The sequence below is a fragment of the Epinephelus lanceolatus genome, chromosome 5, assembly GCF_041903045.1.
Source record: "Epinephelus lanceolatus isolate andai-2023 chromosome 5, ASM4190304v1, whole genome shotgun sequence".
In the NCBI taxonomy this organism is placed as follows: Eukaryota; Metazoa; Chordata; class Actinopteri; order Perciformes; family Serranidae; genus Epinephelus; species Epinephelus lanceolatus.
In genome coordinates, this window is record NC_135738.1 from 48,738,300 (window position 1) to 48,763,497 (window position 25,198).

Here is a 25,198-nt window from a genome sequence, read left to right on the forward strand (position 1 = left end):
ACATCATCTATTGCACGTCTGTCATCCTGGAAGAGGGATCCCTCCTCAGTTGATCTTCCTGAGGTTTCTACTGTTTTTTCCCCTGTTAATGGGAGTTTTTCCTTATCTGCTGCAAGGGTCCTAAGGACAGAGGGATGTTGTATGCTGTAAAGCCCTGTGAGGCAAATTGTGATTTGTGATATTGGGCTTTATAAATAAAATTGATTGATTGATTGATTGCTGTCCTCATCACTAGTTTGGTTTTCAGAAGCCATCAAAGTTCTACTCCCAAGTCATGGGTTCATTGCCAAAAATGACCTTGCGTTGTACTGACATTGCTTGTTTTATCGACATTTCCACTGTTATGAATAATTCGTACTGTCTACGTGAGCTGGAGGCCAACAGCGAGAGCCCGAGGTCCCGTTCATCGCTGCTCGCAGCTTTAATTAGGGACCTCGGCTGAAGGGCGAGGACCCTCTTGTTCTTGTAAGGTTTATTATTATTCTTTGTTTCATCCGCCGCCACTTTAAACTGGAATTTGACCCCCTGAACATGCTCCAAAACTCACCAAAATTGGCACACATGTCAGGACTGGCGAAAAATTTTCGATAATGACAAAATTAATCCAAAAAGTGCCAAAATGGGCTCTCTAGCGCCACCTAGAAACACTAAAATGGCCGGTGCAGCCAGTAGGAACGTCGTAGGAAGATCAAACCAAAACAGTTCTTATCAATTATTGTGCGTAACTTTTTCAATCCTCGAATGGTTTGGATGTAATGGCGTCTTACAGGTGATGTCCTCCAAAACCTCCTGACGATTTGTTGTGCCACCTAGACACACTAAAATGCCCAGTGCGACGGGTAGGAACCACTTAGAAAGACCAAACCAAAACTGTCTCGTTCGTCTCATAAAGACCTACAAATGTCGCGCTGCAACCCCTGACCTAACTCCAACAGGAAGTGCGCTGTTGTTCTTTGAATGTAAGATGACGTTTTTGACAAATTCTGTCGCTCAAAAATTATTTGCTCCTACACCGTTTATCATAACTGCTTCAAACTTGCACAAATGACAACTCTACCCCTGGTGAACATTACTTGTGAAGGACTTTGTCATAACTTTAATTTTGATGTCTTCCTGTATGGGCCATCTCAATCAAAAACAAAAACAAAAACAAACAACAAAAAAAAAGCTTTTCATAGTGTGACTGATAAAGGGTTAAACTGTAAGCGTAACTGGTCATTTCTTCTAAGGAGTACTAGCTACAATTAGTTTTCAGAATTTTTTCTTTGACTTTACCATGACAACGCCACCTTCATCATTAGATCTGCTTCTGTCCAGGTAGAAATGAGATACATCTGTTATAATGCACAAACATGTGGTCTTGTTTTATGCAATCTAGATCACCAATACAGACCTGAAGCAATTTACCAAGAAGACTAGGTCAAAACCTAGTATATGGCTGGACCATGTACAAAATACTTGAGAGCTTTTACTTTGAAAAGGATGTTGCAGCATTCACAAACTTTTGGCTCTTACAGTCACTGTTTTGGTCTAGTAAAAACAAAATCATGTAAATACATCAAAATCAATTCAGCTCTTGCTGGTACTCCTACTCAAACTTTCATGACTTCATATTGTTCTCTTCCCGCCTCCTGCCTCATGCATTCCTGAACACACACATTCAATTTTGTAACACTTGCATGCTGTAGACAGAAATTACAAACACTTGACATCAGGAATAGCAAAGCATTCATTTAAATGGTTAAAGTGCCACAGAATCATTTGTGAATGTTTCAAACTTTCAAAATCATAACAATTTGTTTTGCTGTATATGAGAAGAAAATTACAACCAAATTCACCAACAACAGTTTTGCCCCAATCACATAGAAAGAATTTTGCTAGTTGCAAAAAGTGAGGTGCACTGCACTGCACTGCCTTTTTTTTGTTTGTTTCTTGTTATTTTTTTGTTTTGTTTTTTGTTTTGTTTTTTTTCTTACTGCCACTAGTAATACAAATGCTTGCTGTGGCTTTTATTGTTGCCAGGCAACAGACCCATCACCTCCTTACCCTAACCCTTTCCAGGGTATATGCTGTTAGCTCTGGTTGAGGGTGAGAGGCTGTCAGCAAATAGTTTGTTGGGCACAGGGAAACAGAAATCTGTGTGGGTATATGAGACCCCCAAAAAAGAGGGTGGATCACAGGGAGTACCACCAGATGGTCCAGCAGTTTTGCCTCCATGATGTGCCATTTCAAGTACTGCACTTAAATGCTTCCACAACTGCTGTTTTCTACTGAGATGGTGGTTTAGGTAGAATTGTATAGCTCTGGGTATCCAGCAACAGCTACCACCAGTTTCCCGTTTCAGTTGTTTACCAATTACAATCTTGTTGTGACCACCACAGATGGCCCGCCTTTCAAATCATCCGACTAGACAATGGGAAATAAGTGGAGATGACGTGGGGCATTTTCTCTGATCCCAGTCGGAGTTTTTCAACTTGAGGAGTTCAGAGTGCTCCAGTAAAAACACGAGGCACCTTAGCGCAGAAATGCGAGGTGTGTAGTTTTGAGATTCACTGGACCACTGGTGATTTGTCATTCGTTAAAATCTAAACTGGACATGTGAAAGCTTCTTCTCTTGCTATCTGAAATGTTAGAAACCTCATGTTTTTTGTTCTTCAAACAAAGACAGCTATTTGACACTCATCTCCACAGGATGCCTCATGGTCACACCCAAGTGAGACCAGTCGTCAAACTTGATTGGACAGTACTTTTACAGTGACAAGCCCCTCTGTGATATCACCAAACAAACTCTAAGAGAAGTCCTGCATTCTTTCTCTTGCTCCTGGGCCTTTGACCGGCCCAGACAGACCTCTTTCCCCCTGGGCCGACAGGCCTCCTCTTCTTCCTGGGCTCTGACAAACTCAAAACCTGAAACCAGATAAGTTAGAAGGGCAAACACAAGGTTTGCAACTAACTTTCCAGCAACAAGGAGAATCAAGTTGATTTAGCACCCCAACGTCTAACTCTGCAAGGACCCCGAGTGACCGGCTTCCTCAGATCTGCACCTTCAGAGCAAAGGACACAACAAAGACTGCTTGTGGAACCACAGTTCTTTCCAGCCTTCCTCTGCCTGCTAACACAAGCAGCCCCCCTCAAACCAACTCTTCCCTCCATCCATTCATGGATTAGTAACGCAACTGGGCATAGCTTTATCACAGCTGCAAAGGCTAAGGAAGACTGTTTAACTTGTTGAATGTGATTTAATGCTATTTACTGAGTTATTGTTGTGATTGTTTGCAATTTGGTTAAAGCCAAAGCTAAGTGAGGTTAGTTTGCTAATGCTGTTCAGTCTTGCATGCAACTGAACATCCTCTGCACTGATCCAGACCGTTTACAACACATATCACATTCACAGACTCATTTACAAATTTTCTTTCAACAGAGCTACACCCAAAGAGGCAACTCAAAGCTGTCACTTCTTTTCTTTTGTCTTTGTCCCAACCACACGGTCAGACAAACCCTCCCCCAATCTGAAGACAGTTTTGATTTGGTCATCTTGTAGTTCTCAGGTGTCAGCCATTTTGTTTTGTAGGCCCTTTGATTACCACACCCTTGTCTTTTTCTCTCTCTTGCACACACACACACACACATGCACACACACACCAAGCTTGTATTTAGTTAGTTAGTTAGAATCTGTGTGTTTTGTTTTGCTTTGCTTCCTTTATGAATAAATATATCTTTGGAATTGTACCTGCTGTCTGTTGAATGCTGCGCAAGAGTGAATGAATAGTTAACCTCTGCTACGTCAAGAACTTTGTGTTTTCAAACAAGTCAATGAAAAATCTCTGGAGACTAATTGTAGCTCGTACTCCTTAGAAGACATGACCAGTTAATATGGAATCAAATCTGTTTCATATGTATTGTAACCGTGTGGAAACGTTGTGTAACTGTGTGAAAAAATTTTGTATGAATGCATTCAAATCCGTGGTTGTGTAAAAAATATCCAAACAAATACATTTAAGTTTTGAATCCGTACAGAGATCCGTAGCTGTGCATGACATTTTGTGAACAAATGAAAAAGATTTGCACAATCACGAAAGTATTTTGCAGTTACAGATCAAAGTTTCACAGTTAAAACATTTTTTTACACTTAGAATTTTTTTTACAGTTATGTATCAAATTTTCACGAGTACAAAAAAGTTTTACAGATATGCATTCAATTTTCACAAGTACAAAAAAGTTTTACAGTTACACATCAAATTTTCACAAGTACAAAAAAGTTTTACAGTGCACTGAGTCCACAGTTACAGATCAGACCTACAGGTACAAATCAGAGCTGCAAGTACAAGTCAGGACAAGAAGTTTCGACTGTCATTTGACGCATTCAAAGGAATAGCCAATCAGGATGCTGAGATTGACATATCATTTCACTATCCAATCAGGAAAATAGCTTTACTATCCAATCACGGAGCTAGGGGGCAAGCTGTCTTTGCCCCGGGTCAGTGGCTGCAACCTAACAATTTTGCACCAAGAGAACAAGGAGACGGACTTTCCGACAAGAAGACAAAGAAACGAAAAACAAAACTGAGAAGAGCACAGTAATAGCTGCATATAAGCACACAAGAAACGTTGTCAGGTCAGCTCATTAGCCGTAACTGTGGGCGTGTTTTTTTTTTTTTTTTGGTAAAGTTGCTTACAAATATCAGTAGTCGCGGGTTTCAGTTTTTTGGGCTTGTTTCTAAGGGGGGGGGGGGGGGGGGGGGGGGCGGTGTTTATTTGGGCTTGTTCTCTAAACGTCACCTTTCTCTATCCATCTAATAAGTTATTTAAATGCATGATGGTATGACTGCAGGATGTTTCCACAGCTCCGCTCCCTCCGCCCCTCTCCTTCTACACATACACACAGGTGACAGTCAGTCAATGAGACTTTTCACATTTAAATTGCGCGATTAATGGAGGAGTGTATATTTTCATCAGGCTATTTATTTATTCATTCATTATATTTTTCATTGGTTTATTGAGAGCAAGTCATATGGTTAAACTGTTTTCTTTTGTGATGAAGAAAATACTTGAAGTAGGCTACAGTATGTCTACCATTTGTGAAGGTGAGCGACAGTTTGATATTTTTAATTTGCACTACAAAGATTATTATCATTATTATTATTTTTATTTTTATTTGTACATTGCTTGACAAGTAGGCTATGGCTTTATTTTAGATATTTTTTGGCCAGTTGGGGCCTGTGCAATAAATGTCACAAGTTCTAAACCATCTATTGTGCTCTGGTGTTCCACTGTATAATACTGAATTTGTCTGTGTATGTTGTGTTGTCCCACACAACAATGCAGTGTAGAGTAGATAAGTGTAGGCTGCAGTGTTTCATAATAATGAGTTATTTTATTTTATATTCACTGTTAAGTCTCATTAGATACAGTTGAGTTTCATTACATACAGTTCCAATAAGGGGGGGGGGGGTTGGTCCAAGCAATTTGACATATTTGAGCATTTTAAAAAAAAAAAAAACAAAAAAAAAAAAACATTATAGTTACTTTTCCAGGTAATTAGTTACTTTTATAGTGCAGTAACTCAGTAAACTCAGTTACTTTTTGGGGAAATTAACGAGTAACTATAACTAATTACTTTTTGAAGTAACGTTCCCAGTGCATAGTAACAATAGCAAACAAGAGCACATTGAACTGAAAAATAACACCAGAAAACTACAAGGAGAACAATGAACTGAAGTAATACCATTATAGAAAACTACTTGAACTACTAGAAAACACAGGGAACTAAAGGGGGTGCTGTACCAGGACATAAGAGATTGAGTTTTATTAAAACGTTTATTTTTGCATTCTTTGTTATATATTAACAAAAGCAACTTTGTATTTAAAAAGCCTCTAACTATTTTGAACTTCATATTGCTTTGAGGTGTAGGGCAGATCTTCATTAATTCAAGCTTTATTTTAACTCGAAATTACACTGAGGGACACCCCTTATTTCCAGTATCGTCAAGTAATATCAGGGCACTGTTCAAGCAATAGGTGACAGGTTACCCATAAAATTATATTTAAACATATTTTAACAAAATCAACAACAGCTACCAACAGTTTCAGTCCTTAAAACCTTAGCTAATGTGTTGTCACAGGTTAGATTAACAAAATTAAAGTAATAACAGCTTAAATCCCTGAAGAACTACGCTAGCATTAGTGACAGTTGCATCCACTTGTATGCAGTTACCTTACATTACATTTCCCTCAAAAAAAAACATGAAGCACAATACAAACTATATAAAAAAATTATCTATTAAGGGTACACTAAAATCTGAAGGTGCTTAGGTGACATTTACCCACCCAAAAGAATAAATGAAATCAAACAGTGATTTTACTGGTTTCAATAGCTTTACTCTCGGTGTAACTACACTATCACGAAAGCAGCGACGGGCCTGCCAACAGAGGTCCAACCCGGCCGGATCCAGAACCTCCAATGGCAGGCCCGTTGCTGCTTTCGTGGTAGTGTAGTTGGTCGTTCAGGCACCTCTGCTGTTGAATTAGATCGCGCTATTTTTGTGGATCATCTCTGTACTTGTTTTATTAGATCTTAGTGCAGCGTTTGACACTATTGACCATCAAATTTTACTGCAGAGACTGGATCACTTAATTGGCCTAAAAGGTTCTGCACTAAGCTGGTTTAAATCTTATTTATCTGATCGTTTTCAGTTTGTTGATGTTCATAATGAATCATCCTTACGTACTAAAGTTTGTTTTGGAGTTCCGCAAGGTTCTGTGCTTGGACCAATCCTATTTACTCTATATACAGTACAGGCCAAAAGTTTGGACACACCTTCTCATTCAATGCGTTTTCTTTATTTTCATGACTATTTACATTGTAGATTCTCACTGAAGGCATCAAAACTATGAATGAACACATGTGGAGTTATGTACTTAACAAAAAAAGGTGAAATAACTGAAAACATGTTTTATATTCTAGTTTCTTCAAAATAGCCACCCTTTGCTCTGATTACTGCTTTGCACACTCTTGGCATTCTCTCCATGAGCTTCAAGAGGTAGTCACCTGAAATGGTTTCCACTTCACAGGTGTGCCTTATCAGGGTTAATTAGTGGAATTTCTTGCTTTATCAATGGGGTTGGGACCATCAGTTGTGTTGTGCAGAAGTCAGGTTAATACACAGCCGACAGCCCTATTGGACAACTGTTAAAATTCATATTATGGCAAGAACCAATCAGCTAACTAAAGAAAAACGATTGGCCATCATTACTTTAAGAAATGAAGGTCAGTCAGTCCGGAAAACTGCAAAAACTTTAAATGTGTCCCCAAGTGGAGTCGCAAAAACCATCAAGCGCTACAACGAAACTGGCACACATGAGGACCGACCCAGGAAAGGAAGACCAAGAGTCACCTCTGCTTCTGAGGATAAGTTCATCTGAGTCACCAGCCTCAGAAATGGCAAGTTAACAGCAGCTCAGATCAGAGACCAGATGAATGCCACACAGAGTTCTAGCAGCAGACCCATCTCTAGAACAACTGTTAAGAGGAGACTGCGCGAATCAGGCCTTCATGGTCAAATAGCTGCTAGGAAACCACTGCTAAGGAGAGGCAACAAGCAGAAGAGATTTGTTTGGGCCAAGAAACACAAGGAATGGACATTAGACCAGTGGAAATCTGTGCTTTGGTCTGATGAGTCCAAATTTGAGATCTTTGGTTCCAACCACCGTGTCTTTGTGAGATGCAGAAAAGGTGAACGGATGGATTCGACATGCCTGGTTCCCACTGTGAAGCATGGAGGAGGAGCTGTGATGGTGTGGGGGTGTTTTGCTGGTGACACTGTTGGGGATTTATTCAAAATTGAAGGCACACTGAACCAGCATGGCTACCACAGCATCCTGCAGCGACATGCCATCCCATCCGGTTTGCGTTTAGTTGGACGATCATTTATTTTTCAACAGGACAATGACCCCAAACACACCTCCAGGCTGTGTAAGGGCTATTTGACCAAGAAGGAGAGTGATGGAGTGCTGCGGCAGATGACCTGGCCTCCACAGTCACTGGACCTGAACCCAATCGAGATGGTTTGGGGTGAGCTGGACCGCAGAGTGAAGGCAAAGGGGCCAACAAGTGCTAAACACCTCTGGGAACTCCTTCAAGACTGTTGGAAAACCATTTCAGGTGACTACCTCTTGAAGCTCATGGAGAGAATGCCAAGAGTGTGCAAAGCAGTAATCAGAGCAAAGGGTGGCTATTTTGAAGAAACTAGAATATAAAACATGTTTTCAGTTATTTCACCTTTTTTTGTTAAGTACATAACTCCACATGTGTTCATTCATAGTTTTGATGCCTTCAGTGAGAATCTACAATGTAAATAGTCATGAAAATAAAGAAAACGCATTGAATGAGAAGGTGTGTCCAAACTTTTGGCCTGTACTGTATGCTTCCTTTAGGTAACATCATTAGAAATCACTCTATGAATTTTCATTGTTATGCGGATGATACACAGTTGTATTTATCGATGAAGCCAGTAAAAAGTTATCAATTAACTAAACTCCATAACTGCCTTAAAGACATAAAAACCTGGATGAGCACCAATTTCCTGATGTTAAATTCAGACAAAACTGAAATTATTGTTCTTGGCCCCAAACAACTCAGAGACTCTTTATCTGATGACATAGTTTCTTGAGATGGCATTGCTCTGGCCTCTAGCACTACCGTAAGAAACCTCGGAGTAACATTTGATCAAGATTTGTCTTTTGATTCTCATTTAAATCAAACCTCACTGACTGCATTTTTTCATCTGCGTAATATTGCGAAAATTAGGCCTATCCTGACCCGAAAAGATGCAGAAAAATTGGTCCACACTTTTGTTACCTCAAGGCTGGATTACTGTAACTCTCTATTATCTGGTAGCTCTAGTAAGTCCTTAAAAACTCTCCAGCTAATTCAGAATGCAGCAGCACGTGTACTAACAGGAACTAAGAAACAAGATCATATTTCTCCTGTTTTAGCTTCTCTGCACTGGCTCCCTGTAAAATCCAGAATTGAATTTAAAATCCTACTGTTAACATATAAAGCTCTAAATGGTCAGGCTCCGTCATATCTTAGAGAGCTCATAGTGCCATATTATCCCACCAGAACACTGCGCTCTGAGAACGCAGGGTTACTCGTGGTCCCTAAAGCCTCCAAAAGTAGATCAGGAGCCAGAGCCTTCAGCTATCAGGCTCCTCTCCTGTGGAATCATCTTCCTGTTGCCGTCCGGGAGGCAGACACAGTCTCCACACTGAAGACTAGACTTAGGACTTTCCTCTTTGATAAAGCTTATAGTTAGGGCTGGCTCAGGCTTGCCTTGTACCAGCCCCTAGTTAGGCTGATCTAGGCCTAGTCTGCCGGAGGACCCCCTATAATACACCGGGCACCGTCTCTCCTCTCTCTCTCTCTCTCTCATATCCTATTACTGCATCTTGCTAACTCGGCCATTCTGGATGTCACTAACTCGGCTTCTTCTCCGGAACCTTTGTGCTCCACTGTCTCTCAGGTTAACTTCTATCTCAGCGGTGCCTGGATAGCGTGACGTGTGTGGTTGTGCTGCTGCCTTGGTCCTGCCAGATGCCTCCTGCTGCTGCTGCCATCATTTGTCATTAGACATACTTCTACTGTTACTATACACATATGATTATTGTCACATATGTATACTATCAGATATTAATATATATTTTCAACATATTGTATCACAGTAGCAGAACTATAAATATATATATAATTATATCTGTCATACGGATTACTGTTAATTTATTATGCTGATCTGTTTTGTACGACATCTATTGCACGTCTGTCCATCCTGGAAGAGGGTATCCCTCCTCTTCCTGAGGTTTCTACTGGTTTTTTTTCCCTGTTAAAGGGTTTTTTTTGGGGGAGTTTTTCCTTATCTGCTGTGAGAGTCCTAAGGACAGAGGGATGTTGTATGCTGAAAAGCCCTGTGAGGCAAATTGTGATTTGTGATATTGGGCTTTATAAATAAAATTGATTGATTGAATTGATGGATCGTTTTTATTTTCCACACTTCCCTATTTCGGTATTGACTCTGACTTCTGATTGGTTAAAATGGCCTCTCCGTTAGAAGTTACATCGCCACCTACTGCTTTGGCATGGTTTTGCGGTTTCGTGTGGATATCATATTTTTTTTATCACAACACTTGTGTGGAGAAATTTTTTTTTGGAAGCTGAAGCCTGAAAAAACTTCGGTTTCAGAAGTACACGGGTCCATGTGGACTTTTCATTTCTTCTTCCTCTTGTCAGAAAGTCCGTCTCCTTGTTCTCTTGGTGCAAAATCGTTAGGTTGCAGCCACTGACCCGGGGCAAAGACGGCCTGCCCCCTAGCTCCGTGATTGGATAATAAAGCTTATAAATAATAATAAAGCATATCAAATGATATGTCAATGTCAGCGTCCCGATATTCCTTTGAATGCGTGAAATGACAGTCGAAACTACTTGTACCGACTCGTACTTGCAGCTCTGATTTGTACCTGTAGGTCTGATCCGTAACTGTGGACTCAGTGCACTGTAAAGCTTTTTTGTACTTGTGAAAATTTGATGCGTAACTGTAAAACTTTTTTTAACTGTGAAACTTTGATCCATAATTGCAAAATATTTTTGTGATTGTGCAAATCTTTTTCATTTGTTCACAAAATGTCATACACAGCTACAGATCTCTGTACGGATTCAAAACTTAAATGTATTTGTTTGGATATTTTTTACACATTCATGGATTTGAATGCATTAATACAAAACTTTTTCTCACAGTTACAAAACGTTTCCACACGGTTACAATACATATGAAACAGATTTGATTCCGTAAGTTAAGCTCACAGTTTAACCCTTTAACAGTCACACTATGAAATGCATTTGAAATGCTTTTTTTTTTGGTTGTTTGTTTTTACTTTTGTTTGAGATGACCCATACAGGAAGCAGATATGCAAGCCAACCAGCAAGTTGACTTGCCCAGTTAGGGTAGTTTTTCATTTGTGTAACCCAAATTTGAATTTTTTTTCATGTAAAACATTGTAAACACTAGCAAACGTTACCGAAATCCACTGATTCATGAGGAAAAAACATCTTCCTAGTATAATGCATTGTACAAAAAAACAAAACAAAAAAAAACAAAACAGTCAATGTAATATAAGTCTGGAAATAAAAGTGACTTCAAAAATAAAACAACACTTAAAAGTACAAAAAAATAATAAAATTCAGTAACAGAATCTTTATAAAATATACATTAAAAAAGAAAGCCAATTTAATGTAATAAAAATAGAATTGAATCAGATAACAGTACAATCAAAATACTAAAAGCATCTTATTAAATCATCTGTAAAAAATCAAATACAATAGATAATAGGAGACATACATTAAGGTTATAGTAAATACAGCTTGGTGATTATACATATGCATCAAATATTAACCAACCGATATAGAAAACGAAATAGAAATGAAGTTTACTGTGCTAAATAAAACCAATCCATCCCTTTATGTAAAGAGTGAATAGTCAACCTCTGCTATGTCAAGAACGCTGAAATCCTTAAGGCTTTACTATTAAATTTGGTTATTGCTATTATTTAATTATTAATCAAAATTCCAAATTGAGAGTTTGGTGAACTTTTCAGACTGATAGCTTTAACTGGCTATAATTTTTCCCTTTTAGGGTATGGTGTCCCACAAGGTGATTTATGTAAATTAAGTCACACTATTGAACATATTTAATCAATCAATCACTTTTATTTATAAAGCCCAATATCACAAATCACAATTTGTCTCACAGGGCTTTACAGCATACAACATCCTTCTGTCCTTTGGACCCTCACAGTGGATAAGGAAAAACTCCCCCCAAAAAAACCCTTTAACGGGGAAAAAAACAGTAGAAACCTCAGGAAGAGCAACTGAGGAGGGATCCCTCTTCCAGGATGGACAGACGAGCAATAGATGTCGTACAGAACAGATCAACATAATAAATTAACAGTAATCCGTATGACACAATGAGACAGAAAGAGAGAGAGAGAGAGAGAGAGACAGAGACAGAGACAGATGCAAGATAGACGGTAATGGCAGTAGCTTACAACAACATTAATGAAAGTAATAATATTATAATTAACAATAATATATTAATATCTGATAGTATACATGTGTGACAATAATCATATGTGTATAATAACAGTAGATGTATGACTAATGATAACAGCAGCAGCAGGAGGCATCTGGCAGGACCACGGCAGCAGCACAACCACACACGTCACACTACCCAGGCACCGCTGCAATACGAGTTAACCTGAGAGACAGTGGAGCACAAAGGCTCTGGAAAAGAAGCCGAGTTAGCGACATCCAGAATGGCCGAGTTAGCAAGATGCAGTAATAGGACACGAGAGAGAGAGAGGAGAGAAGGTGCCAAGTATATTATAGGGGGTCCTCCGGCAGACTAGGCCTAAGTTAGCCTAACTAGAGACTGGTACAAGGCAAGCCTGAGCCAGCCCTAACTATAAGCTTTATCAAAGAGGAAAGTCCTAAGTCTAGTCTTCAGTGTGGAGACTGTGTCTGCCTCCCGGACGGCAACAGGAAGATGATTCCACAGGAGAGGAGCCTGATAGCTGAAGGCTCTGGCTCCTGATCTACTTTTGGATCACGACCACGAGTAACCCTGCATTCTCAGAGCGCAGTGTTCTGGTGGGATAATATGGCACTATGAGCTCTCTAAGATATGATAGAGCTTGACCATTTAGAGCTTTATAAGTTAACAGTAGGATTTTAAATTCAATTCTGGATTTTACAAGGAGCCAGTGCAGAGAAGCTAAAACAGGAGAAATATGATCACATTTCTTAGTTCCTGTTAGTACACGTGCTGCTGCATTCTGAATTAGCTGGAGAGTTTTTAAGGACTTACTAGAGCTACCAGATAATAGAGAGTTACAGTAATCCAGCCTTGAGGTAACAAAAGTGTGGACCAATTTTTCTGCATCTTTTCGGGTCAGGATAGGCCTAATTTTCGCAATATTACGCAGATGAAAAAATGCAGTCCGTGAGGTTTGTTTTAAATGAGAATTAAAAGACAAATCTTGATCAAATGTTACTCCGAGGTTTCTTACAGTAGTGCTAGAGGCCAGAGCAATGCCATCTAGAAAAACTATGTCATCATATAAAGAGTCTCTGAGTTGTTTGGGGCCAAGAACAATAACTTAAGTTTTGTCTGAATTTAACATCAGGAAATTGGTGCTCATCCAGGTTTTTATGTCTTTAAGGCAATTATGAAGTTTAGTTAATTGATTACTTTCTTCTGGCTTCATAGATAAATACAACTGTGTATCATCCACATAACAATGGAAATTTATAGAGTGATTTCTAATGATGTTACCTAAAGGAAGCGTATATAGAGTAAATAGGATTGGTCCGCGCACAGAACCTTGCGGAACTCCAAAATAAACTTTAGTACATAAGGATGACTCATTATGAACGTCAACAAAATGAAAACGATCAGATAAATAAGATTTAAACCAGCTTAGTGCAGAACCTTTCAGGCCAATTAAGTGTTCCGGTCTCTGTAGCAGAATTTGATGGTCAATAGTGTCAAACGCCGCACTAAGATCTAATAAAACAAGTACAGAGACGAGTCCTTTGTCTGAAGCAATCACAAGGTCATTTGTAATTTTAACTAGTGCTGTCTCAGTGCTATGATGCACTCTAAATCCTGACTGAAATTCCTCAAATAAATTATTATCATGGAGAAAATCACACAGCTGGTCTGCGACTACTTTCTCAAGGATCTTTGAAAGAAAGAGAAGATTAGATATTGGTCTGTAGTTGGCTAACACCTCTGGATCCAGGGTGGGCTTTTTTAGGAGAGGTTTAATTACAGCTACCTTAAAAGACTGTGGTACATAGCCTGTTAATAAGGATATATTGATCATATCTAATATATGAGTGTTAACTAAAGGTAAGACCTCCTTAAGTAGCCTAGTTGGGATGGGCCATTTAGATGAAGAAATCACTGCGGTCAGTTCTTGAAGAGAAATCGAGGGGAAGCAATCTAAATATATATAAGTTGTTAGAGCTGTGTTTGAGGTTAGATAGGTACTATCTGAGGACAGGAGGTCATGAATTTTGCCTCTAATAGTTATAATTTTGTCATTAAAAAAGCTCATAAAATCATTACTGCTAAGGGCTAAAGGAATACAAGGCTCAATAGTGCTTTGACTCTCAGTCAGCCTGGCTACAGTGCTGAAAAGAAACCTGGGGTTGTTCTTGTTTTCTTCTATTAATGCTGAGTAACAGTTTGCTCTGGCATTGCGGAGGCCCCTCTTATACATTTTGAGACTGTCTGCCCAGATTAAACGAGATTCTTCCAGTTTGGTTAATCGCCAATTCCTTTCAAATTTTCGCGATATTTGTTTTAACTTACGGGTTTGAGAGTTATACAAAGGAGTGAACTTTCTTTGCTTTGTTAACTTCTTTTTAAGAGGAGCCACAGAGTCGAGTGTTGTTCGCAGCCAGCCTACGGCGCTATCAACAACATGATCAATTCGGGAGAGGTTAAAGTCGGCACAGGAAACCTCTGTTACTGAAGGACTTGGTATTGAATTTAACGACAGAGTAATCATTTCCTTAAATTTTGTGACAGCACTATCTGATAAACATCTAGTATAGTAACTGTTGCTGAGTGGCGTGTAATCGAGTAAAAAGAAATCAAAAGTCATCAAATAATGATCCGATAGTGAGGGATTCTGTGGAAAGACTGTTAGGTTATCAATTTCAATTCCATATGTGAGAACTAGATTGAGGGTATGGTTAAAACAGTGAGTGGGATCAAGTACACCCTGACTGAAGCCAATGGAGTCTAATAATGAGATAAACGCGGTAGCCAGTCATTATCGACATCGACATGAATGTTAAAATCGCCTACAATAATAACTTTATCTGATTTAAGGACTAAACTGGATAAAAACTCTGAGAATTCAGAAACAAATTCAGAATACGGGCCAGGAGCACGGTACACTATAACAAATAAAAGTGGCTGTGAGGTTTTCCAGGTCGGATGTAAAAGACTAAGAACGAGGCATTCAAATGAATTATAATCTAGTTTAGATTTAGGGCTGATTAACAGACTAGAGTTAAAAATGGCTGCAACTCCCCCTCCTTGGCCGCTGCCTCGAGGAATGTGGGTATTATTATGACTGGGAGGAGTGGATTCATTTAGACTAACATATTCATCTGGACATAGCCAGGTTTCGGTGAGACTGAGTAAATCAATATGATTATCTGAAATTAATTTGTTTACTAACACTGCTTTAGACGATAGAGACCTGATATTTAACAGTCCGCATTTAATTCTCCTGTTTTGTCTTTCTGTCACAGAAGAGGTTTTAATTTTTATGAGGTTGTTATACACAACTCCTCTGTTTAATTTTGGATTTAAATAATTTAGGTAGTCGGGGGACAGACACCGTTTGTATAAATCTATGAAAACTATGGCTGGGTAACTGAACTAGAAGCTCAGAGAAGCGTATAGGACTGCGACTCTGAGTCCTGATCTCAACTCTGGATTGTCAGGGATTTGAATTACTAATAAAATTTGCCAGGTTCCTAGAAATGAGAGCAGCTCCATACAAAGTGGGATGAATGCCGTCTCTCCTAATAAGACCAGGTTTTCCCCAGAAAGTTTGCCAATGATTAAGGAAACCCACATTGTTTGCTGGACACCACCTGGACAGCCAGCGATTAAATGATGACATGCGGCTAAACATGTCATCAGTGGTCAGATTTGGGAGGGGTCCAGAGAAAACTACGGAGTCCGACATCATTTTTGCATATTCACACACCGAGGCAATATTAATTTTAGTGACCTCCAATTGGCGTAACCTGGTGTCATTGCCGCCAACGTGAATAACAATCTCACTGAATCTACGTTTAGCTTTAGCCAGCAGTTTTAAATTTGATTCAATGTCGCCCGCTCTGGCCCCAGGGATGCATTTGACTATGTCCACTGGTGTTGCTAACTTGCACTCGCTGAGTGGGGAAAAGCGGTTGGAAACGTGAACAGGCTGGTGGTGAGCTGTGAGCTTCGGCTTGGAGCTATGCCTCTGGCGAACGGTTACCCAACCTCCCGGCTGCACAGGCGTTACTGGAGGACCGCTAGCAGAGGCTATGCTATGTGGCTCCGTACCGGCTACAGGGGACTGGCTAACTACCGCAGCTACTGAATGGTTTTCCATGGTGCGGAGCCGCGCTTCTAATTCGCTAAGCCTCGCCTCCAACGCAGCAAATAGGCAACACTTGTTACAATTACCACTGTCGCTGAAGGTGGCATAGGCATAGCTAAACATTTGGCACACCGAGCAAGAAAGAGGGAGAAGCCATCGCTAACTGTAAAGCTAATGTAGCTGCCAAGGCTAGTAACATGCAAAGAACAGCTAAGAGATTAGCAGGGAAGTCGTAAAAAGGAGGAGAGCTACAAGTGCTTAAACAGAACTAGTGTGGGTTAAGACTTGAAGTAGATGTTAAAGCAACTGAAGTGAGAAAGCAGAAAGCAGGCTAGTAGAATTCACTAGAGCAGTACAGAGACGCTGTCACAGAAACACCGGAAATGACACAACTCGCTTACCGCAATACGTCAGCACGTCACCCCACAAGGTGATTTATGTAAATTAAGTCACACTATTTAACATAATTAATAATTATTATTAATACTTACATACTAATACATATTGTACCAAAATAGCCTGTAATATTAATTATATTATTACTTTCATTATTGCTGTTGTAAGCTACTGTCATTACCGTCTGTCCTGCATCTCTCTCTGTCTCTGTCTCTCTCTCTGTCTCCCTTTCTGTCTCATTGTGTCATATGGATTACTGTTAATTTATCATGTTGATCTGTTCTGTATGACATCTATTGCACGTCTGTCCGTCCTGGAAGAGGGATCCCTCCTCAGTTGCTCTTCCTGAGGTTTCTACCGTTTTTTTGGGGAGTTTTTCCTTATCCGCTGTGAGGGTCCTAAGGACAGAGGGATGTTGTATGTTGCAAAGCCCAGTGAGGCAAATTGTGATTTGTGATATTGGGCTTTATAAATAAAATTGATTGATTGATTGATTGATTGATAGCCATTATGCAGATAGCCAATTTGATATTTAAATTGGAGATCTATGATGAGGTCAGGCCCCTGTTAAGTCCCAAAAAATGGTGCCACCTTGTAAAACACAGCACTGGTGCCTAGATCACAACAAATAGTATCCTCTCTTTTACAGTATCACCAGTAGATTCCCTACATTTTTGGTGCCTCAGTGTGACGACCAATATTGTTCCCAACATTTTTGGTGACCCCCTGTTGGCCTATTATTAAAACTTACAACAGTAGCAATGCAATAACAGTGAGGAAAAAGCTTAATTCTCATGGAAAAATATTAGAAAAAGCCACCTCTAGCTGCTTAAATGCTTTCTGTGTGATTGGGGCCTTAAACAGTTTACAAGCCTTTTTTGAGAACATAAACACATAAAAAATGGTCTTCTAAGAGTGAGGTTATTGAATATATGGGGACACTACACTGTGTATAAGGAAATGCATTTAATATTTTTTCCAATGAAAAATAGTCAGCCGTCTGCACACACATATCAACATTATTTGTCCAGCTTGGAGGATGGCTTGTTTTAATGAAAATTAAGTTTAAGCTTGTTGTCTTCTTTACAGTGGTTGGAAAGAGGCATCATTTGTGTTTAAACAACTTTTTGCTTATCAGTTATTAATCCTGGAAGTTTGAACCTGTGAAAATCTTTCCAACTTTAATGTACTGGTTTAATCAGCTGCTGTCCCCTCTTCTCGGTACTGTGTACCAGCACTGGAGTATTGGACCGTACCAGCCTACTTTCACCCCTGCTTAAAACGAGCAAGGCACACAGTCACACAGCAAAAGGGAGCTTCTTTCTCTAGAGCTGTAATGTAACCCACTGATCAATCTTATTTTTGCTCAGTTTAACACAACCCTCCTCTCTTCATCTACTGTCGGTGATGAAGGTCTAAGTCCCTGTGTGCCTGCTGGAGGCTGCGCAGCCATCAGCCACTATTGGAGCATTGGAGTGTGCCATGGAATCATAATAAACAATAAACAAATGGCAGTCATCAACAGAACAGCTGTAAATGCTCCATGAGTTTGTCATAGAACTATAGCAGCAGTCAATAGTTAGCATGGCTGTTGTAATGGAATTTTACTATGTAACAGTATAACCCATCACTTGTATTAACTTTGCTTGACCAAATGCCTTTTGTAAGTTGCTCACTGATAGAACTCTCCCATGAACGTTTCCCATGTAATTTAAAAATGCTTACACAATCAGATACAGGATTTGTTATGTTTGTTTCATTCTGTTCAAGACCAGAGAACCGGTCCTAGCCGGCTGATGTCCTTGCAGGTGCGATACATTCTTATCAGTTTCCTCCCCAACTTGTCTATAAAGAGTCCCAGCAAGGATACCTTTTGTCTACACTCTGCAGACTGCCTACCACTCTGTATGATCTGACCCTTTGCGCAAAGCGTTAAAAGAGTGAAAGACATCTCTAGTGTTTCAGAAATCGTTATGTCAGACTCTCACACACTCATAAAGTGTATATATTTTTGGAAACCACACTGTAAACAAGACTCATGGGGACATAATGGCCTACAGTCAGCCGACTGTCAGAAACCATGGCTCTGTCAGCACCTATTCATTTTGAAAGAGCAATGGCCAATGGGGAGACACCAACACTCACGTCATCAATCACTCTGACTAATGGTATAGCTTCATCCCTCACTTACTAACTCAGAGACAGACAGAATTTTGCCTATAGGGCCAGCCTCACATGCTGCGGTCCATCCAAAAATACTTTAATTTTTTGAAATTTTATTCACAATTGCAATATTGGTCAGAAAATACCCTAGCCCTGGCTATATATAGGCTTTGTTTTCCGTACTAGGTGATTGGGGCCTGTGGACGAAACATAAGACATAAAACATAATAACATAACATAAAACATAATAACATAAAATCTCTGCCAAACAGTCAACATGTTTAATATTTCAGTCACTCACCCCAAAAGTATCCTCCTCAGGTTTGTGAGCCTCTGCAGTCGGTGTTACTACTGGAAAAACACAAGATACAGTGGGTCTGAAAATCACAACAGTTTACTGCAGTCCTGCTTCCACAGACTGTCTACAGTCATCACATATTAAGCAACAAACTAGAGCAACTCAAGTGTATAAACACAGAGCTGCAGACTCAAGTAGGTGAAAGACGCATAACTTTGAGATCCAAGTCATGAAATGACATTGGTGTGGGCCGGTTAACAGACTGTATCTACATTATCCAGTCCAGTGCAGTTCAGCAGTCCAGTCTTTGCAGAGATCATAAAGTGCAGTTTTTATTGGGACCGTTCTGGGAACTTATACTGTAGACCTGTAAAGTAAAACATTACCATCAAGTGTGTTGTTTAACTCCAAAACAAGACAATATAAGTTCAAGTTTAAGTTTAAGTTTATTTACTTTATAATTCCCTGAGGGAAAATTCAATGTTTTCACTCTTGCTTGTCAATTACACACTGGTCCGAAAGACACACACATGCACAAACAGGACCTATACATTCACAAAGTGGAGAGATGTCAGAGTGAGGGGGCTGCCCTTGGTCAGGTGCCCCGAACGGTTGGGGGGTTCGGTGCCTTGCTCAAGGGCACCTCGGCAGTGCCCAGGAGGTACTGGCACCTCTCCAGCCACAAAATAAGTTACTTATGATCATAAAAAATAGCATTTCCCTCAATATGTATTATCATCAAGTATCTACTCAGTATTAGCTTGAAAAATACATTGGCTGGGGTCCAGTTAAGAGAGTGTCACAGACCTGTGCTCAGGTAAAAGTAAAACCTTTGCATCTAATATCACAATGTGACAAAAGAATCCAATGTTCAGTTTGGACTGACACTGTCAGAGAGGTTATTCATTTATATTTCTTGATTTACATTTATGGTTATGACTGAGGTTTGCAGTGGTGTCTGTAGAATTTATGGCTGAGCTGTTAGATTGCATTAGATTTCACAGGTGTACCTTATAAAGTGGCCATAATGACACTGGAAAAATATTAAGATGATGATGATGATGATGCACTGATGTGTAAGCGTTAATGTTATAGCTCTATGAGTTAGCAGCACTCTCTCCTAGACTTTACTCCTAGATATTTCTATATTACTAAATTGCATTTATAACTACGTTGTGGTGACAACGTAATCGCCACCTGGATTATGTTAAGAGACATATGTGATGTCATGAAACAGTTCATTGGTGTACTGCTCTGGATTTGCAGGGGGTGGCCGCAGTCCAGACTCCTGTCTTAGGTAAGGGAAAGATCAGGTTTTCGGTTAAACATTAAAAAAGGTAATAATAATAATAATAAAAAGAATGCTGTAGTCACTGTTGAATAGTGTTGAAAGATTGTCTATTTTGGTGGAAAATAAATTAAATACGTTGCCAGGAAACATTTCGCTGATGTGTTCCATATCAGTTTTATTGTGAGTTATATTTTCCCCCCAGTGCATTTGCTGTATAAGATTAGTTGCACATAAATAATTTCTAGAAGACAGGACAAGAGTTAGTGATCTAATTTAAGCAACTTTATATGCTGTTGGCAGTGATGGTCCCAGCACATTTGGAGCCCCACATATAAAAAGCACTTACCGTAATCATAATCTGTGTCTGGACCTGTGGATGAACAAAGAAAACACACTGCTTAGTATATACATGTTTGAGTGTAGACTCTATGACAAGGATCACAAGAAAAGGGAAAATAGTTAAAGAAGAGCAAATTTAAGATTAGAAACAGATCATGAGTGTAGGTTATAAGAAAAGCAAAAACAGAGCACTGTTGACAAGATCATCATCTCATGACTAAATATAGCTCTTCTTCCTTCTCCACATGTCACAGACCCATACGCTAAGTATGAGTTCTATTTCAATATATTACACAATACAAACATAATCAGATGTTGCTGACATGAGGCTGACATCATACAGGGAATGTGATCCCCATGGGAACACTGCACAGTCACACTGCGTCCACCTGAGGGCTAAGGCCCTGATCACACAGGATACGTTTTGCAGGTTGTGAGGCGCACCACATTGCCTTTTTTTTTTTTTCTTTTTTAACTGAATGCCACTAGGGAAAAAAACGCCTGCTGCGCCTTTTTATTGTTGCCAGGCAACCACTCCATCACCCCCTAACATTCCCATGTAATCAATGTACTGTTTATTTATTTGACTAATTAGTAAGTATCTAGTCCCTGTAATATTCAGGCAGAGCTCTGATTGAGGGTGAGAGGCAATAAGTTAATAGTTTGTCAGGCGCAAGGAAATGGAGATCTGTGTGGGTACATGAGACCCTAAAAAAGGGGGTGGATCATGGGGAGTACCACCAATTGGTCCAGGAGCTGTGCCTCGTTGATGGCCATCTCCAGGCATATTTTAGGATGATTCAGGGGCAGTTTGACAAGCTGCTGTCTATCCTCTGGCCATATAGCTCTGAATATCCAGCAACTGCTACCACCAGTTTCTCCACCATTGTTACTAGCTGTAAATTTGTTGTCAAGACCACCACAGAGGGCCCGCCTCTCAAAAATCCAATTGGACAATGGGAAAAAGGCAGAGATGATGTGAAGCTTTTTCTGCCCTGATATGAAGTTTTTTCAGCTCAAGGCGTTCAGAGCGCTCTGGCAAGAACACCAGGCATTTAGATTGCAGAAACGCGAGGCGTGTTGTAATGCAAAAACTGTGATCAAAAACCTTCATTCTCATTAAAAACAAATCACAAAAAGGCAACCCCAGCTGCTAAAACGTGTCCCATGTAATCAGGGCCTCAAGTAGGCCTCAGGAATGGATTGGACAAACCATGCTGATCCTGGGACCATTCCGCAACATTCCAGGTTACATTCAATGACAACTGTTGTCTTTTTTTAAACAATACACTTCTACAATAACTGTGCATGGCAGCTATAGTTAAGAGCTATGGAGCTAATCAGCTCATCGGAGCATTTTCATCACCACACATTAGTGTTAATTTTGACGGCAATTTCAGTTTCAGTTTTAAGATGAAAATGCTCATAATAATAATAATAATAATAATAATAATAATAATACATTTTATTTGTTTGGCGCCTTTCAAGGCACTCAAGGTCGCCTTACAAGTAAATAACAGAAAACATAAGAACAGTACAGTAGCAAATAATAAATATACAAATAACAAACATGCAGAACATAGAAATAGCAAAATAAATGTACAAGTAATAAATATAGAGAACATACAAATAGAGATGGCTAAACGGATGGATAAACTATTAGGATTAAAGGGAGTAGGCAGTTTTGAAGAGGTGTGTCTTGAGGTGTGACTTGAAGTTATCTACTAAGTCCAGATTACGGATGTGTAGTGGGAGAGTGTTCCAAAGTCTGGGAGCTGAGTAGCTAAAAGCACGAGCACCAAAAGAACTGAGTTTGAAAGGAGGTGTGGTGAGCAGAGCAGCCGATGAAGAACGGAGTGGACGAGGGGGGATATATGGGTGAAGCATGTTAGAGAGATAGGGGGGGGGCCAGATTATGGAGGGCTTTGAATGTTATCAGGAGGAGTTTATATTGTATTCTTTGCTGGACAGGGAGCCAGTGGAGCTGGATGAGGACTGGAGTGATGTGATCAGAGGACCTAGTGTGAGTGATTATTCTAGCAGCAGAGTTCTGAATGGTTTGTAAATGGTGAATGAGTTTGTGTGGTAGACCGGTGAGAAGGGAGTTACAATAATCCAAACGAGAGGTGACCAGTGCGTTGATGAGGACTTCTGTAGAATGCTGAGAAAGGGAGGGGCAGAGTCTGGAGATATTACGGAGATGAAAAAATGCGGTGCGTGAGGTGTTGTTGATGTGGGAGGTAAATGAAAGGGTACTGTCCAGAATAACACCAAGGCTTTTAACTTGTGATCTGGTGGGGACTAAACAGCCGTCGATGGGAATACTGTGGGGGTGGGCTTTGGAGAGTGATGACTTGGATCCAATGAGGAGAACCACACTTTTATTGGTGCTGAGTTTGAGCATGTTATTTGACATCCAGTTATTGATGGCTTGCAGGCAGTCAGTGAGGGCAGCTGGGGGTGAGGTAAAGTCGGGTTTAGTGGAAATGTAAATTTGGGTGTCATCGGCATAACAATGGATACCAAAGTGGATACCAAAGTGATGGAAAATATTGCCAAGGGGGAGGATGTAGATGATGAAGAGAAGAGGGCCTAGCACTGAACCTTGTGGAACACCGTGAGTGAGTAGTGAGGGTGACGATCTGGTGTTTTGGCCTTGAATGAACTGTGAACGGTCGGATAGGTATGAATGGAACCAGAGAAGAGCAGTACCAGAGACCCCAGTGCCAGCCAAGCGATAAGTTTAGTCACATTACAAATAATATCTACATACTTACAAACTATCATTTCTCCAGCAGTTTTTGAAAGGTTTAAGGGGTGATTTATGAGCACACACTTGAGCACACTCATCATTTGAAAAGATCAACCTCTCTATTTATGATCTCAAAAACTTTGACACTACAAATAACTAATCTGAGGCAACTAGGATTTGTTTGTTTAATTACAAACTCTGACTAATCCATGTCATATTCTTTCTTAATCTGCAGCATGTTAGTCTGGAGGTTTAAACTTGTGTCCTTCCAGAGAGTTGGTGCTTAAACATTCATCTCTGTCAGAGTAAACTGATCTGAGTTTACGTACAGCACAGCTACACTCACCGAAAACTGATCCTCCTACCTGTCAAATAGCATCAGCCCATAAACCTTCTCGAGTCTGGATTGAGTGGAGTGGGATTTAACGAGAAGATGTGCTTGCTCCACTGCCGTTTAGTGGCTAAAAAGTGGAGCTAACTGCAAACAGCCACTGCTGCAACTAACAAACTCTGCAAATCCATTCAGCAGCTCCACCATCCATGGTCAGAAATACATGGCTCATTATTTACTGCTGAAATACATCTTACAACTTGCACCAACAGCTGACGCTGCTCCAATGTGAGTGATTTGGGTGGCTAGCGAAACATCCCGGCACAGGCTATTTACTGGAGTTTACCAGCTTGACGCTTATTAGGCATTTGAAGATAATTACAAGCATGGCTGTTCTCTGCTTTCAATGTCCGATAGTCCACCAACATTTTCATCATGTCTTGTCTTATCAATCAAATGAAACATAGATTTCATCTTAGTTTTTACTATCAAGATTAATTTTTACCTCGTCATCATCTTGTTTTTGTCATGGACAAAAAGATTGTTGACGAAAAATTTTTGTAATAGTTTTAGTCAACGAAATTAACACTGCCACACATACCTAGAGTCAGCTTTCTCTTGTTGTTTCATGCTATTGCGCCACCAGGTCAAGATTTGTCAACACTTTGGTCCTTGAGAAGGTATCTGAAAAAACTGATGGCTGCATACACATACCATGGTATTTATCGATATTGACGGTCCAAAGGGTAAATTCTGACCCTTCCTCTTACACAAATAGTGATACAGTTTTTTTTCTCACTCCATCTTCAAGTAATGTTTCTTGTCTCCCAAGTTAAAAGACTCAATGCATGTGTCAGTACATTGCTGGTTTCATGGAACACTTAAAAATTGTGGTCCTTACAAATATTGCTCACTGGAGTTGCAACTAGCAAAGATTTCAACCTAATGCTAGATTACTGATTACTAATGTAGTCACCAAGACATCTGTAGGAGCCACCTTTGGTACGAATGACAGCTGTGCATCTCTGTAGATTCTAGTAGTTCTTCTTAGCAAAATTGCTCAACCTCCATCAAGCTGAGTGTAACAGACCAGTTGCCCTCACATCTCACATGATGAAGGTGCTGGAGAGGCTGGTCTTGGCCCACCTGAGACTGCAGGGGAAATTGTCACTGGACCCTCTGCAATTCGCCAACCAGCCTCATCTAGGAGTGGAAAATGCTGTCATCTACCTGCTGCAGAGAACTCACTTGCACCAAGATGGACCCTGCAGCACTGTGAGAATCACATTCATTGATTTTTCCAGATTATTTAACACTATCCAGCCACTGCTACTGAGGGAGAAGCTGCAGGCAATGAGGGTCGACACATCCACAAATTCCTGGATTACTGAGAACCTGACAGACAGA

General features: G+C 40.0%; 2 protein-coding genes across 3 annotated transcripts in view; both read right to left on the reverse strand.

Moving 5' to 3' along the window:
* Positions 1 to 25,198, reverse strand: part of LOC117251295 (NT-3 growth factor receptor-like) — a 666,479-nt gene that overhangs the window by 276,716 nt on the left and 364,565 nt on the right. For both annotated transcript variants that reach the window (XM_033617466.2, XM_078168297.1), the window contains exons 10-11: positions 20,716 to 20,739; positions 19,082 to 19,131 (exon numbers count right to left, since the gene is read on the reverse strand). In XM_033617466.2, coding sequence (XP_033473357.2) covers positions 19,082 to 19,131; positions 20,716 to 20,739 — 74 coding nt within the window. The remainder of the gene's footprint in view (positions 1 to 19,081; positions 19,132 to 20,715; positions 20,740 to 25,198) is intronic.
* LOC144463572 (uncharacterized) lies at positions 15,568 to 16,344 on the reverse strand. The gene has a single exon (XM_078168307.1). It carries the CDS (start codon positions 16,342 to 16,344, stop codon positions 15,568 to 15,570), a length of 777 nt encoding a protein of 258 aa, XP_078024433.1.